Source organism: Abrus precatorius, unplaced genomic scaffold (assembly GCF_003935025.1).
Source record: "Abrus precatorius isolate BTA unplaced genomic scaffold, Abrus_2018 Scaffold8, whole genome shotgun sequence".
In the NCBI taxonomy this organism is placed as follows: Eukaryota; Viridiplantae; Streptophyta; class Magnoliopsida; order Fabales; family Fabaceae; genus Abrus; species Abrus precatorius.
This window is the reverse complement of record NW_020874428.1, coordinates 1080337-1098112: the sequence shown is the minus strand read 5'-3', so window position 1 is coordinate 1098112 and position 17776 is coordinate 1080337. Positions and strand designations below refer to the sequence as shown.

General features: G+C 32.0%; 3 protein-coding genes across 3 annotated transcripts; 1 reads left to right on the top strand and 2 right to left on the bottom strand.

Annotated features, from left to right (window-relative positions):
- Nucleotides 1–318: 318 nt before the first annotated feature.
- Nucleotides 319–1812, top strand: LOC113848376 (O-fucosyltransferase 30). The gene has a single exon (XM_027477855.1). The coding sequence runs from the start codon at nucleotides 338–340 to the stop codon at nucleotides 1802–1804; it is 1467 nt and encodes a 488-aa protein (XP_027333656.1). The 5' UTR covers nucleotides 319–337; the 3' UTR covers nucleotides 1805–1812.
- Nucleotides 1813–6355: 4543 nt separating this feature from the next.
- LOC113848210 (probable nucleoredoxin 3) lies at nucleotides 6356–9178 on the bottom strand. Its single transcript, XM_027477621.1, has 3 exons — nucleotides 8600–9178; nucleotides 7654–8133; nucleotides 6356–7059 (listed from the first exon to the last, which is right to left on the bottom strand). Exons 1-3 carry the CDS (start codon nucleotides 8699–8701, stop codon nucleotides 6463–6465), a joined length of 1179 nt encoding a protein of 392 aa, XP_027333422.1. The 5' UTR covers nucleotides 8702–9178; the 3' UTR covers nucleotides 6356–6462.
- A 2359-nt stretch (nucleotides 9179–11537) lies between these two features.
- LOC113847725 (pollen receptor-like kinase 5) lies at nucleotides 11538–14665 on the bottom strand. Its single transcript, XM_027476978.1, has 3 exons — nucleotides 14020–14665; nucleotides 12603–13241; nucleotides 11538–12196 (listed from the first exon to the last, which is right to left on the bottom strand). Exons 1-3 carry the CDS (start codon nucleotides 14663–14665, stop codon nucleotides 11538–11540), a joined length of 1944 nt encoding a protein of 647 aa, XP_027332779.1.
- Between the last annotated feature and the right edge of the window lie 3111 nt (nucleotides 14666–17776).

Below are 17776 nucleotides of genomic sequence, written 5' to 3'. Positions count from 1 at the left end.
GGTAATCATTGTTGCCATCAGTTTTATCTTGGCAACTAAAATTGGTATGTGTATATATATATGATAAAAGTTGGAGTTAATGAATTAAGCATAAATTAAAAAATATATAAACAATAAACTATAAGTTGAAATTGTAAATAAATGACTCAAGTTCAGTAGTATCTCTCTTACCATTACTACGGGACTCACGTTAAAAATTGGAACCATCGTGTGAATGTTCTGTCTGAAACCCAACCAGAGTTGTGTCTCTGAAATGCTCGTAACTTTTGTTCCAATTGAAATCTTCACTTTTTTTTTTTTTATTGTTTTATTGATGCAAAGAAACTTATCATCGGTGATGAGTCCAAACATAACTTCCAGAATTTTACCCAAAAGAAAACCCCTTCATAGATTCGCACTGTGTGTCCTTATAGTGTTTTCCATTTTGTATCTTTGCTATACAAAATCTAATTCCCAATTCCCTGCACTGTACAAGATTTCAGCCTCAGAAGATCCTCAATGCTCACGCCAAGCCCTAGCAATTGGGGAGAAATTCATGTGGTACGCACCTCACAGTGGTTTCAGCAACCAGCTTTCGGAGTTCAAGAATGCAATTCTAATGGCAGTTATACTCAATCGAACTTTGGTGGTTCCTCCAATTCTTGATCATCATGCTGTTGCCCTTGGTAGCTGCCCAAAGTTTAGGGTTTTGGATCCGAAGGAAATTCGAATTTTGGTGTGGGATCATGTGATTGAGCTCATTAGGAGTGGACGCTATATCTCCATTGCTGAAATTGTTGACATATCATCGATTGTTTCGTCCTCTTTTGTTCGCGTGATTGATCTTAGGGATTTTGTGTCAATATGGTGTGGTATAAGTTTAGATATGGCTTGTTTAGAAGATACGAAGTTGAGCTCTTCGATTTTTAGAAGCTTAAAGCAATGTGGATCTTTGCTATCTGGGCTTAATGGGAGTATTGGAAACTGTTTATATGCTGTTAATGAAGATTGCCGAACTACGGTGTGGACTTATCATGAAGATGGTCATGAGGATGGCATGTTAGATTCATTTCAACCTGATCAACAATTGAAGCAGAAAAAGAAAATATCTTATGTTAGGAGACGCAAAGACGTGTTTAAGACTCTTGGACTGGGTTCTGAAGTTGAATCAGCCTCGCTCCTTGCGTTTGGAAGCCTTTTCTCTGCCCCTTACAAAGGTTCTCAATTATATGTTGATATGCTTCAAGACCAGAAGCTTGAAGCTTTGATGGAGAAGATTAAGTTTCTTCCATTTGTCCCTGAAATTATGACTGCTGGAAAGGAGTTTGCTAAAGCCACCATAAAGGCTCCGTTTCTTTGTGCGCAACTTAGACTGTTGGATGGGCAGTTTAAGAATCATCAGAAGGCTACATTTGATGGGTTAAGACAAAAATTAGAATCTTTGAGGCAGAAGGGTCCTCTACCTATACATGTTTTTGTGATGACTGATCTTCCTAGAGATAATTGGAGTGAAACTTACTTGGGTGATTTGATAAGTGATGCACATAACTACAAGGTGTATTTCTTCAGAGAGGATGATGACTTGTTTAGGCGAGCAGCAATAAAACTCGTGGCAGCTGGTCATGGACAGAGGTTCGCTTCAAATTTGGATAATACAAGTGGGAGAAAATATTGTTCCACTCAGAAATTACCGAATCTGCTTCTTTATGTTGAGCAGACTGTATGCAGCTGTGCCTCTCTTGGTTTTGTTGGTACTCCTGGGTCGACTATTGCGGAAAATATAGAACTCATGAGAAAATTTGCCTCAAGTTCTGGGCAATGTTGATGATGGCTTGTGGAGAATCAGTTATGTTATAGGGTTTTGAGGATTTATAGGATGAAAGTTCAATCTTGTGTAGTAACCAAATCTTTTCTTCAATAATTCTTCAACAGTTTTAATTTGGTGATTGAAGTGATTCTTTCTATGAAGGAAATCTCCACTTTTTTTTTTTGAAGAACCCTAGCTTCATGTAATAAATTCTGAACCTCAACTTGGAAAATTAGTCAAATTGGATGCTACTTTATCCACCGTTAGGGTCAACCAACATAAATAAAGTTTTCCCGTTGTTTTCCCATTTTGTTCCTCTACAATGAAGTTTGCAGTTATCTCGTACACCAAATAGAAAATACAACAAAAAGAATGCTTCATTAACAACGACTTCAACGAAAAAATGAATCACCACATTCACTCAACCTTCTTCGCTCATTGACTCTCATCCATCACTTTCTTTCATTCCATATTTTTATTTCACATTCTCACCTTCTCTTCTATTTGAACCTTCCAACTCTTTGATAATGACATTCAAGTATAATTTATTTTCTTAATTTTATTTCGTTATTTAAATTAATTTCATAAACTTTTAAAAACACGTGCTGCACCTTTCTTATTGCCATTTACCACCATTATTATAAAAGTGTTGCACTCAAGTGTATTAAAGGTGGTAAATGGTAAATTATAATTCCTCAATACATTAATGTTGCACTCAACTCTTCTCCTCCTGGAGTCTCTGATTGTAGTGTGTTTGTCCACAACCCTGGTCCTATTTGAGGCAAATTTGACCTAGAAACAATTTTTCTCCCTCACAAAAGGGACACAAGTGCTGTTGTCCCTCCACAAGGAATTTTCATGTTTCTTGTGACACCACATTCCTTGCACATCAACCTTTCTTTCTAAATGTTTCCCTTCAGGGGGAGAATCCAAGTGAAGCTACGGATTTGAACCCTTCCATATGCCTTCCTATCTTACTTCCACTTCATCTTTAGAAGAGCCTACATTTCTAGAACCTGAACATATAGAGCTTACAATCCGTGGAGAACCCCACCAAAACAAAACAGAGCTTTGAGTCTACTCTAGGAGACCATGAATTCCTACCAACCACCAGAACCAGTGCCAAATAAAGTGGAAGCAGCACTGCCAAATTTGGTAGAAGACACACAAGTTGAGGAAGGTAAGTGCACAATTAATGATTCACATGCTGCTGTTGATGATCTTGATATTTCTATTGCCATTAGAAGAGGAGTTAAGTCCTACACTCAACATCCCATATCTAATCATCTCACCTATTCCAAGTTGTCAACAAAGTCCAGGGCCTTTGTTACAAAGATAAATAAATGGAGATCCAATTTGGAGAGGTGCTGAATGGAAGAAACGAATGCTCTGAATGAAAACTAACACGGGATGTATAGAGCTTCCAAAAGAAGAAAAGGTGGTGGGATGCAAATGTAGTAGGAGCTGATGGAAACATGGGCTGATACAAGTCTAGGCTGGTAGAACAAGGGTATACTCAAACCTATGGTATTGATTATGAAGCAACCTTTGCACCAGTAGCAAAACTAAACTCCATGAAAATCCTAATTTCTCTTGCTGCAAACTGTCACTAGGATTGCCCCAAATAGATGTGAAGAATATATTCCAAAATGGAAGCTTGGATTTGAAGGAAAATATAAATTAGGCATAATGTGCAAGATGAAGGAGTCCTTATATGGACTAAAACAATCCCCTAAGGCATCTTGGCTATGAAACAATTTGGGTACACACAGGGGAAAGCGGATCACAGCCTCTTTGTTAAACAAGATGAGAACAGGAAGAAGGTGGTGGTTATTGTCTATGACGATGATATAGTCATTAATAGCGATGACAACCAACAAATTGAGAGGCTTAAAGATAGACTTTTAGCAGAATTCAAAGTCAAGGACCTTAGGCAGTTTAAAAATATTTTTTGGGAATGAAAATGTATTTTCATTTCCCAAAGGAAATATATCCTTGATCTACCAAGCGAGGCTAGAAAATTGGGGTGCAAGGCTGTTGGAATGCCTTCGGACTGTAATTGGAATTTGGACCTGAATGCAGAACACAATCTGGTAGAAAAAAGGAATCCTACCAGCATTTAGTAGGAAATTGACCCACCTATCTCCCACTAGATTGGACATTTCTCAGTGGAAGTGTAGTGAGTCAGTGTATGCTTTCTCCTACTATGAGACATTTAGAAGCTGTATGTTAGAATCCAATTGCAAGGTATGAGACTCGAGTCACACATTAGAAGTATGAGATTCTAAAGTGGAGTTTATAAGGTCTTGGGCTCTCCAACTATAACAATTAGCTTTTGTGGTGTAGTTCTCCCAAAATCTTATCAATTGGTATCAGAGGTTTCCACCATGATTCTCATCTGTGCAAGGTGTCCGTGAACGTATTTGAACAAATAAGCTACTACACTACCCATTTATTCCACTTGAAGTTCCTATGAAGCTGTGCAGTGATAGTAAATCAGCTTTCAGCATAGTTCACAACCCTATATAACACAACAGGATGAAGCGGCGAGGATTGATCAAAACTTCATAAAGTCAGAAATGAAAAGTGAAACTTTCAGCCTACACTGGATTCCAATAAAGTCACAAGAAGCTGGTATGAGCACAAAATCCTTGCAGAAGGCAAAATTTGAACCAAATGCTAGCAAGCTAGGAATGATTGACATCTATTCACAAGCTTGATCGCCTGTATATTTGTAATTATTAGGAGAATATTCTTTCCTATTTTTTATATTATCTGATTAGTAGCTAAAGTTTGGCGATTTATTTCTTTTTTCTTTTCCTGATTTTAACCTTGACTGCTAGTCCTTTTGCTATCGTAAAATGATACACACGAATTATCCTAAAACTGTTTGTTACAGATAATAATCGCTTTATTATCCAAAGAAAAAATACGCATTAAGAAATGTAAAGATAACATAATCAAACTTCGATGTTGAAGCAAACTCTATAGTACAGACATCGAGTATCCAGTACAGATATAATACGACATACGAGTACTTCACCAAATTTAATATATTTGTGCATCATAGTTGAAAACACACCCTTGTTTGTATAATCTTAGTAAAATAAGAAGTTTTAAAGTACTATTGATTCAATACAGTAAAGGTTCATCATATTGATCCTATTTTGAGCAATGTGTTAGCTGTCCAAGTTACTAAAATAATCATAAAATTGTTCAATGATGAAATGACTACCAAGTTCTTGAAAATGATCGATGTTGTTGAGGAACCAAAGAAGCTAAAAGAAATTTGTAAGCGTGTTTATAACTCCTATATTACCGCCTTGAAACCTACTAAAAAAGAATTATCGCCTTTCATAGTAGCTGATATGGAAACAGTTTTGATCAATAACATACAAGCGCCTTATGCTGTTGGTTTCTTAGTGGTTAGGCCTATGCAAGATTTCATAAACTCTCTTCTCATGACATTCAGCCATCAACTCGACTAATGCCATTCTTGCTGCATCCATCATCACCAATCAACAGTTGTCACCACCAAACATGTCCTTAGCATGCGTTGGTCATAGCTCGAGTTTTAGCCATGAGATTCATGGCTTTTTGTTGTCTCCAAATCCACCCCATGTTATCACTCTTTCTTTTGTCTTAATTTCAAAGTTCCCCCCCTTAGAGATGCAGCTCTCTGTTCCCTCTCTGTTCTGTGTTATTATTGTTTTCCTCAATTTTATCTAACGATAGCTAGGAGTAAAGCGGAAAAGGGTTCTTAATTAGTAGTAGTTGGTTATAGAGGGTGGTAGTACTTTTTTCTCCCTACATACACTAATCTCTCATTTTGATTTACTGTTAAATGGTGAATTTGTTAAATCTTGAAAATTATAGACATAATCCTTTTAGATTTTGTTTTGAAGTTTCTAAAATATGGAAACAGTTTTTTTTTTTAATTATACAATTATTAGTAATTTTTTCAATCATGTTTTTCAAAAGAACTCTAAATAAATGGGACTCTCATAATTATTCGAAGTGCTTTTATTTATTCAAATATGATTCAATTCATGATACTAACATGAAGTGCACATTTTCTTTCCTCTACTATATTATGGCCTATTTGTTTATCAATAAATACATCTTTATACAATCAATATCAATAATCATTAAATATTTATAAGAAATAAAATAAACATTTTCAATCTTCTCTCTCTATAGATATAGATGTAGATATATATAGTATTGTATTTTTTTCTATAGTTATTTATATTCTTTTTAATTTGTTAGAATACAATTAATATAGAAAAATATAATATTACTTCTAGTTAGAAAGTAAAACAAGTTAAAAATCAGAATAAATATTTGCATGCCAAAAATTTGAAGAAAAAAAAAAATGCACTATTGCATACAAACTTTTCTGCTCATATTAACATGCAATATGAGGCTTCTGAACTGAGTGTAAGGCACACAACCTTGAAAAATGTAGCTAGACTTTCCCAAACAGTGTCAATCTACCCACAACACAGACACATTTCCTTACAGAAGCTCACAATATATACTTTATTCTTAAATTGTAATAGCAGCTTGAAATAACATATTGATTATATGAAGTTTTCTTGTGTTCTACAGGTTCTTCAATTCCATCACTACAAAAAAAGTAACAAGTCCATACAAAACTTAATGTGATACATTGTTTACAATCTTTCATTTATGTTGACCTTTTCTACACAACTTGGGTGAAGGTCATAGTCACAGACATCACAAGAGAATGCCCAGAATTTCCCCTTCATTTTACAGAAATCACACATATATGCTTTGGCCATATCCAATTTAAGTACATGTTCGTGCTTCACATCCTCAGCTTGTTGTGGCAAAGCCTTTCCTTCCTCCCTCAGAGCTACTTCAAGGTCCCTTATCCTTGCTTCGGTAAAGGGGAAAGCTTCTGCCCCATATACTGAGACCATAAACTTCCCATTCATACTAATGACTTTACCATTTGGTCCAATGATGACTAACGATGGTATTCCTTTGATATCAAAGATTCTACAAAGGTCATGCCTTGCTCTGTCCTCATATGGGACAGCAAGCCATGGCATAGTACTTATGTTGACATTGAATTCCTTATGGTCTCTATCTGTGGAGATCAAAACAACCTCAAATAAGTGGTCTTTTGCTGTCTTGAGTTGGTTGTATGCATCTGTAAGTTGGACAGTGAAGGCACTACAAGGAGGAGACCAGTATGCACAAAAATAGAGGCCTATTGTTTTACCTGTGAGTTCAGATACATGTACCTGCAAAAATAAGATATGTCATTTAAGATCTTAACTGAGTGAACTCACATACTAATCCCTAAGATAAAAAGCGTCAATCACTTTAATCTCTGATTTTTCTAAATTCTCATTTAGTGTGTATTTAGTTTAACTTATTTTGAAGTAATAATTACTTTTAACTTATGAAAAATAACTAATTATTTGCACAAAAAACTATTGAGGGTTTCTTAAAAATATGCTGTTGCATAGTGAGTTGTAAGGTTAAGGTTGTTAATGAGAGAGAGAGAGAGAGAGAGAGAGAGAGAGATGGGGTTGCATTAAAAAGAGAGTTACTTATACAAGCAACCGTTGTATATGGAAAAATGGGACACACATATATATGAATTCAAAGTAAGAAAACTATGCAAGTCTTCTCTAGTTGTATGGCCAAAGATGTTTAGTACTTCAATCCTTTATGCCAGTGAAAAACATGCTCGTAAAAAATTAAAATGAATGATCTTTTGAAAAGTGAGAGACTAAAAAACAGTTCAGAAAAGTCAAAAACTAAAATAATTGTCACTTACAATCTCAGGGGCTATTTTAGGTAAATAACATCTCCTGGCAAGATTAGGCTACCTTTCTATCATCTCCAGAGATGAGAAAGTTGCGTCCTTCATGTGTCAGTAATTCTTCCAAATTTGCCTCATTGCGCTTTCTTTCATCTATGGCTTTCAATTCCTCACATCTATTTCTTGTGAAAGGGAATGCATCAACACCATAATCTTCAATGTAACCAATCAAGTCTTCTTCAACCCTTATGCCAACAGAGGATAAAGGAATGAAGGATGGGATTCGCTTAACTCCATATCTATCAATCAACCTTCTGTGCAAATTTGCATCAAATGGGACAGCTAGCCATGGCATACTCTTAATGTGTTCTTTAAATCCATTCTCATCATGGTCAAAGGAGACAAAAATGATCTCTACACTCTTGTCTCTCTCTTTCAGTGTGTCATAAAGTTCAACCAGATGGGGGATGAATGCTCTACAAGGCCTGCACCAGTTTGCAGAGAAAAATAGGCAGATGGTTTTTCCATTGCATTCTGACAAAGGTACCTAATCTCATTATTCATAGATAGCAATATATTAGCTACTATAACCCTGATCACATATAAGCTAAAAGAAGAATTCTTTTCTTTTAATTGGATTTTAGTTTACCTTCTTTTTTATGTACAGTTGTGTTAATTTTAGTTCTTTGAATTGATTCTAAATGTCTAAAAATAATATATTTCTATTGAAAAAGAAAATATGTATTACACTTTTGTGTTCTTGATATAATAAATGTTTTCTTTCCCAATGAAAGCTTACCAATTTTATTTGCGTAAAATCATCTCTAGGAATTTTTGTTAACACTTTCCTTTTACTTATTGGGATAATAAAGAAAGAAAAGAAACTTCCAATTATGGTTTAAAGTTACTGTTTTTAGTTAATATAAAGTTGATTTATTTAACCAGAAATCTATTGTACACTCAAACACACACACACACACACACAATAGAGGCTTTTGCAGAAACTAAATTACCTTCCCTTCACAGGACAAAAGGAACTCAACCCCTTCAGCTGCAAAGATCTTCAAAATATTATTGGTGTCAAGGTATTTTGCTTCATAACCCATCCCTGCCATCTGAACTGCATAAAGTAACAGTTGTTCTCTACCTTCCTCCCTTCTCCCTTATATGCTGATCAAAACCTGATTCACCAAGAGAAGAATATGATTTTTAAAAACAATATCCAAACTGGAATCAAATATCCTATGAACAATACTTAAACTTCCACTCTTCTTTCAATATTTTTGTAAGGGCACCGACTTGGAGGCAAAAAAATGCAATTCTGATTAATGGGAAGGGCATCTTTCACTTTTTGACAAACATCACAATTTCCCTTAAGCCCTCCTCTAAGGTTGGAAGGAAGCAAAGTAGAGGAATCAATTAGTTATGTGAACCAATTAAAAAATCTTGGAAGATAGCAATTCTTGAAGTGGAAAGGGATTGATCATGAGTTTGAGAAATTAGCAAAGAAAACAAGAACCGAAAACCAAGCCTGAGAAACAAACAAATGTGAGGATATTCTCCTGAAGGATGCTTCAGCCTTTACAACTGCCCAAAGGGTATCCCATTCTCTAAACCACATCACTCCAATTGAGTTCATCTATTAATCCTGTGCAAAAGAATGGTTTTGATCCTGTGATTTAACTAATAACTATGAAACTGGATATGTAAGTTGGCAAAGATTCAATACCATATATAACCAAAAATAAAAATATAGAAGAAGATGAAGAGTGAAGCAGGAGAAGAAAAACAATAACTTAAATCTTTAAATTTATGCATATATAACTTGAGTTATCAATTCATAACAGCATATATAACTCATGCCCCAAAACATTAAATTTGAAGGAAAAAAAATGTTACATTAAAACTACAATTTGAGTGCATGTTGTGCTTCAATAGCAATCAAGTACCTTGGAACAGTCAAAGGAAGGAAAAGATGAAGTGTAAAAGAGTGAAGATAGATGATAGAGAACTGAATGAAAATTAAAGCGCTTTTGCATTTAATATGATTTTGACGTTAGCGTGGCTCACGCAAACTCAACGGATATAGCTATCTTGTCTTGATTCTTGGAAGTTATGTCTAAAGTGTGTTTAGCTTATTATAGAAAAATAAATATTTTTTTAGTAACTTCCTCAAATGATTTTTTTATTTTAATAAAAAGTACAAATATTTTTGGGAAATATTTTCTCCAACATGCACCTAATTTTTAGAAATGCAAAAATTTGGATATAATATTTTTCTTTTGATGAATGTGCATAACATAGCTTCTTCAGTTATTCAAAATTCTCTTATAATTGCTGAATATGGATTGAACTCTTCACAATCCAATTAAGTATCATATTCAGTAACTATAATATATTTATTAGATAAATAACTCTTCATTTTAGCAAAAAAGACTTGAAAAAAATAAATATTATAAGTTTAATATATAAAACTATATATTAAATTTTTTTATCACTATTTAAAATAAAATTAGTTTATAAATATATATTAAAACAACTAAATTTAAATTCATATTATTATATTGAATATATAATTATAAATATATATAATAGCTAATTTCTTTTGAAATTTCAAATTTCTTAAAATCTTTTTATTTTAACTGTTATTGCTTATAAAATATTCTGAAGCAACCAAATTTAGATTCATGTTAATTTTATTTTATGTATTTATTGAATTAAATTGAATTTTTCTTATTATAAATCATTAATTAAAAAATAAAAATAATTAGTATTATACAACTTAATAATAAGATCTTTTATATATTAAATAAACTAAGTTACGTTTTTATTTTAATAAATAAAATAAAAAATTGAAATAGTAATAATAATATCTATATTTATTTAAATATTTTAATTTATTAATCTTAAAATCCATTTTAGATAGTTTAAAATTTAACTTTTTAATTAAATTTTTTTCAAAGTACCACAATAGAGCCCGATTTCCAGCCCTAGTTGGGATGATTCTCACTTGTGTTTATCCATTACTCCCATATTTAGAAAAGGAAAAGCATAAAATGACAAAATGAACCATTTCCTCCAATGGGAATATAATAAATTCACTTTTTCTTTGGAGGAACTCTAGCCGTTGAAAAATCTCTTCGTGATAACTGATTCTGTCTATTATTTATCACGGCTATTTATTTTTATTAAAATACTTTATTAATTGATATAATTATAATTTCTAAATTCTATAAATTGCTATTAAATCTGTATATGTTGAGACAATAATGGACATTAAAATTTGGAAATTTAAACTATGGTTTAATCAAACCTGAAAATGGTATATTTAGAGGAGATGCTTGAACAATTAGGAACACTCTCCTTCTCGTTCAAATTTTACTTACCCTAAATCTTGAAAGACAAAATCTCCTGATCAATCTTGATAATTCTTAATTAATTAGGTAAAAGATGATCATATTTTTATCTAGTTAACATACCAATAAGATAAATTGAATCTAGAGTTTTGAAAAATGAATCAAAATTTTAAGTTTTTATATTAGTTATTTAATTAACAAATTTATTGAATCCTCTTATGAATTAAGGCAAAAAAAATTGGTTATTATTGTGGGTGGGTCGTCTTACTTTATATTCTTAATATTATAAGTTACACTCCAATCAACCATTTTGTTAGTCTCAATAATCATGAATTCGATAGACCTAATACTATACTTGTCTAAAAATCAACAAATATTCATTAAAACGATATAAACTCTCAGTGAAAGAATACAAATTTTTTAAAAAATTCACAACAAATATATTAAGAGTTATAATAATTATTTAACATTTTTGTGCAAACATATAATTGGCATCAGAATAACTGCAATGACCACAACTTTAACCATAACTGAAACCACAACTTTCATATCCAATATACCCTCCCAAGTCCCAATATAGAATTGTTGAAGCTTATCACTTGGTGATAGATAAAGAGAAGTCATCATCAGTCATAGCCCTTGAGTACAAATCTCCTTCACTAACATAAGAAGAGAATTCATCTTCACTATCCCTCTCCTTTAGCTCCTCAATCTTGGCCACTGCCTCTCTCCAATCCCACCTAATCTCCACATTCCATTCACAACAATACATTCCAATTCTCAACAGCTTCAGCATCTCACCTTCACCATTCCTAGTCCCCATAATGTCCTTATCAAACACCTCACCAGTCCACTCTTCCCTCACAACTGAGTCAACCCATGTTGCCAAATCAACATTCCCTCCTTTCCCATGTCTTAGATAATTTGCTGGGAACTTCCCCGTCAACAATTCCAATATGAGGATTCCTAAACACCAAACATCACTTTTCTCATTAGGCCTATCAAATTGGTTCACCTCTGGAGCCTTATATGCTGCCATGAACTGTTGAGCATGGCTCTTGTTCATCACTGGCACAAGTCCATACTCAGTCAAATGTGGCTCAAATGAATGGTCAAGCACCACATTGGAGGATTTAAGGTGACCATGAGGTAGATTTTGTCCAGGGAACTTTTCATAGAGATAAGCTAAGCCTCTAGCTACTCCTTTTATGATTTTCAAACGAGTTGACCAGCTTAGTACAGAGCCATTTCTACCTGCATGTCAATGTGAAAATTGCTAGTGGTCAATTTTCTTTATGTTTAGAGCTGTACTAAACTTTAATTATGATAAATTTTCATGCTCTTGATCAGCTGTTCCAAAAGCTCAAGCTTTTATTATTTGCATAACAAAATGAATTAATTCAAGTGATAAAGATTGATGAGCATGATTAATTCATTAATTGATTGAAGCCAATTAGATTATCATACTCTATTTATAAATAGTGAGGAATGCTAGCAACACGTTCTTCAACACACTTCCTGTAATTGATCAGTTTTAGAAAAGTAAAACTACCTCATAAATTGATAACTTTTTTAAGAATTTCTTGCTCAAAGTGTGTGTTGCCAGCATCCCTTGTAAATGTTATATTAGTTACTATCATAGAATGAAACATTGGCATACCATGTAGATGGCTAGCCAAGCTGTCATTTTCACCAAAGTCATAAACCAAAAACTTCTCTTCTTTTCTGTAGTAGAATGCAACAAGTGGGAGAAGATTAGGATGTGTCAAACTTCCAAGCCTCTGCATGTGCTCAAAGAACTCCTGTTTCCCAATATTGTTCATATGCCTAAACCTCTTCACAACCACAGATGGTCCATTCAAAATCATTGCCTTGTAGGTGGACCCAAAACTGCCACTACCAAGAACAACAGCTGAAGCTCTAAGCAGGTCTTGCAAATCAAATCCCCCTCTACCTTCCCTAACAAAGTTCAATTCTACATCATCACCCTTCTTGAAATCACTTGTCAGATCAATGGATTGTGACTCCTTGAAGCTTGCATTGTTCTGGGAATTTACCTGCTTGCCTAATGTTTCGGGTTGCAACCTTTTTCTCCTGTTGCTATGGATAAGCACAAGTGCTACTATTGATGCCAAGACAACCACAGCCACCACTACAATGACAGTAACAAGGATAAGGTGCTTCTTTCCCTTTCCTTGAGTTGAAGAAGCTTGATTGGGAATCACAGATTTAGTGTTGTCGGGCGTGAAGCCAGTGTTGTTGCAGGGGCTTATAGGTGCTCCACATAGGCCTTCGTTGCCTGTGTTGCACGAGAAAAAATAGATAGAACATGTATATAAGTTAACATCCAACAAAAAGAAAAATAAAATCATTATCTACTATCCAATCTAAAATATCCTCTTCAAAGGGGGGGGGGGGGATTGCATCTAAGATATCTTTGAGGAGTAAGTGTAATTGAAAATTGAATGGACGATCAATGAATGACTTGAATTTTACAGTCGAAGGCTGATGCATACACCTGAATCCAATATCCAATACCAGTAACATATCTCTGTATTTGGAAATTAAGTATATAAAGCTTCATGTGTATGTATTAAATCTCAAGTTTTTATATTCCTCTTAGAATATTACATTAACCAGGAACACAATACCTCATTGAATTTTTCAAATAAGTTGAAAATCAATGGTAGATGACTAATATTTAACCACCCCCCCCCCCCCCAAAAAAAAAAAAGGACAGAAAAGAGTGCCACTATTAGCAAAGTGAGTTGAGGATCAAATAAACACAAAGGATATCAAGATTATTGTGCATCTATGTAATTTAAAATCTATTCTCTGGATAAAGATGCCACAAGAGTTTCCAAATGTGCTATAAAATTTTGTCTATGATCTACGAAGTAAGGAGTGAATAGGAAATAAGGGTTTAGTTTGGCGAAGGGGTGAGATTCAAATAACTTATCAGTGAACTTGGATTTTCAAAACAAATAAAATGAAATAAAACTCAATGTAATGAGAATCCACAAACAAATTAAAAAATAAGCCTGTTAATGAAAAAACAGAAATGAAAATTTACTTACCAGCAAATGAACTTGTATTCATGTTGCTTAAGCTTTCTGGTATTTGACCCTCCAATTGGTTATACGATAAATTAAAAACCCTGAAAACCTTTTGTTGAAACTCTGGTATGTTTCCTCCAAAACTATTTCCATGTAACTCCAAATCCAAAAGTCTAGGCAAGTTAGCTAGTGACTTAGGAATGTGACCTGTGAACCCATTTTCAGCCAAGAATACTCTTTTCAGAGTTTTCAAGCCCTCAAAAGCATCATCAGGAATTTCACCAGAGAACTTGTTATTGGAAAGAAACAACCCACTTAACTTGACCATTTTTTTGAACTCAGGAATTGGACCCTCAAATGTATTGTTAATCACACTAAAACTTGTCAAATTTGACAATTCTAACAAGGTGTCTACATCAACCTTCCCACCTAGTCCCATATTCTCTAGTCTCAAGCCATAAAATGTTTGGTCAGGCTTGCATAATAAACCAACCCATTTACACAAATTAGGCTCATTCCCCCAGTTGTTTAAAGCATTGTCATTGGACAAGGAACTTTTGAACCTTATCAAAATTTGAGCATCTGTGTCTCCCAATGATGGCACAAACCAAATGGACAACATAGAGAGCATGAGAAGGCAATAGTATAATGTTCTTTTATGAGCCATAATTAATCGAGCAAAGTTTGATCCAAAATGGATTTTTGGGTGTTGAAGAATGAAAATAGGGAATGAGAAAAGAACCATTGAGAGTTGAAAGGGAGTGTGCATAGGAAATTAAGATTGAATGGTTAAAGGGGTGAAATTGACAATGTCCTACATGCAAAGAGTGAGTTGGTTAGGCCGGCCATATACCAGTATTGATTTGATTTTGGACCTTGTTTTCGATGGTACTTTTGTTTAATAGCATATATTATAAGTTTTTTTTCTCGTTGATGATTAAGATGGTGTCTTTTACTACATTGGCCGTTGCTAAATAAGTTAAAATTTTATGTTACTTTTATGTGTCTAGTGTGCTTTGTTATATTCTGATGTTAGGATGGTATTGTATGTGCCAAGTGTGATCATATGTGCCACTTTCCTTTCCAACAATGATGAGAACTAAGAACTTACTAATATGCTATATGCTATATGCTATATGCATGCAACATTAGTATTATGCAATTACCGAAAGAGAACAATCATACATGTATCCGATCATAGAAGAATTTCTTTTAGAAAACAGAGAGGCTGGCAAAACAATCTTTTTCTATTATTTATTAAGATGCTTTGATTGGATTTGGAGTCAAATAAAGAGAAAATAAATATAATAGGAAACAAGAAAATTTATAAAACAAAAAAAAACTCTAATTATTTGAATGAGTAAGAGGGTAAAAAAATTATAATTTATTTATAATTTATGGAAAAAAAATTGCATAAGTTTCACCATGTAGACCATAACAAAATTTCTCCAATGCCTCCTCTCCTCTTCCCTTCTATTTATGTAGATTATTCATTGGTCTCATTCTCTCTCAAAACCTCTCCACTAAGAGTCACCTTATTCCATTATTTGTTCATATATGATATCAGGTATTTAATTTAGTCATTTGTTATGGTTATCTTTATTTTTAGTTTCGAGATAAAAAAATATATTATTTGACTAATATTATTTCCATAGTTTTTACTCAGTGACATATATTTGTTATTCTCTGTTTCCAATTTCGCTCATCAATGATGTTTACTACATGATTAGCTACAAAAGTAGTTAAATTTTTAGTTTATAAATTATGTTCTTTTATAGATACTTCTTGTTAAATTAAAATTTTAAAATATTTATTTGTAACCGAAGTTATAATTAGGAGTAAATAATTGTTAATTTCTTATTTGAATTAGTAATTTGTTATTTAAATTAAATGTTATACTAAATTGTTATTTAATAGTTGTATTTTTTTGTAATTATAATTTAATTTAACTTTTAAAAATTTTTATTTGATATTTTTATATAATATATTTTAAAAATTTTAATTTAAGTTACTGATTTGTTTTTTATATTTAATAATCATGTCTATTCATTAAAATCAATCTTGAGATAAAAAAAGTTAAACAAATAGCTAATTTATATTTTTTAATTATTAGTGAATATATTTTTTTCATTAATTTTTTTTCACAATTTCATTTAGCAAATGCTTATTAAATTTATAATTTAAATTACTATTTTGATGCAGATACAATTAAAGGTCGTCGCATACTTAAGAAGAAACTTGAAAACTTTATGTAAAGATTTAGACTACAAAATAAGTTTTTGAGAATTAAAATTCACTTCTCCTTCTAAGAATTCAATTTGTAATCTAAGAATTAATTTTAGTTTACTTAAATTCTAAAAAAATTTCCAGATCCAATTCATAATTTGTAGATCTAAACATCACAAAAACATTATTAAATTATATTCTAGCACTTGCACATAAAACTTATATTTATGATATTTAGTAAAACAAAAAAGGAATATTACAATGTGTACCTGATCAAATTATTTTGAAAAGAAAAGTTTATTTTTATCAATTCTTGAAGAAAACTTTTAAAATAAACATTTGATTATTATTCCAAAAATAATTTCAACCAAAACATACAGAAAATAATGGATGGACCATTTGCTAAGTATCTATTAGGTTGGTTATTTAAAAAATTGAACTAAAATTAGTAACATATCCTTAATCATAAGAACCTAAGTTTTTCTATCTAGTAAACTAAACCAAAACCTTTGCTTAACAAAGAAAGATAAAAATCATATACTTAACTAAAACAAACTAAACTCGTGACTATGATTAGAAAAGGTGAATTTAGTGGCAAAAACAGAGCCACGTGTCAGAAATCAACTGGGAAATTAAGTGGTAACTTCAGTTTCTACCTTGCTCGTGACCACAACGCCAACTTTCCTTCTCTATGTTCAATCCACCAATTATTAAGCTTAATTATACTTTTAATTCATATATTTAAATTTATATGCAATCTTGTTTAATTTTAATTGCTTGTATTGTATTTATTTTTTGAAATTTTTTAATTGGTTTAATTAAGTTTTCATTTTAAAATTTTATTTAAAAGATAATAAAAATATAACAATCATATAATATATCTCACTCTATTAGCGTCATCTTAAGAGGTAAAATAATCACTAACATTTTATATGGCATTGCAACATATATAAACAGGTGTCCTAAAAAATGGCAAACGTGTATTTAATACTAAATATAATTTTGTAAACTTCACTTATCATATTTGAATTTAAAAAACTAACAATAATATTCTTTAAAAAAAATATGTATTATACTTTTAAATTTTAATATAATAAACACATCTAATAAAAAATTGTTATTTTTATATGCTTAAACTAATTTTTAAGAATTAAAGTTAATTAAACTTATTAAAAATATGAACGATGATCCATTGTCTAAACCTATTCATCTTTCACTACTCTTTCATTTTGCTGTGGGGATAAGTTAATAAGAGTTTTCTTCCTTCTATATTTTTTTACGATGATTGAAAAATATGAAAAGGAATTTGATACAATCCCGTGAAAATAAATTGAATTAAATTACATATGTATAAGAAAAGGAGGGAAAATACAAATTATTGAACAATTAGATTATAAGAGACTTTTGTTTCTTTTTTCCTTAGATCTTTACTAATTAAATACCCTAACGATATTGGTAAAAGATGAATAATAAAAGGTTTTTTTATTAAAAATAATGTTAAGATTTATTAAAAATTATAAAAATATATATTAACAATATTTTTAATCCTTTA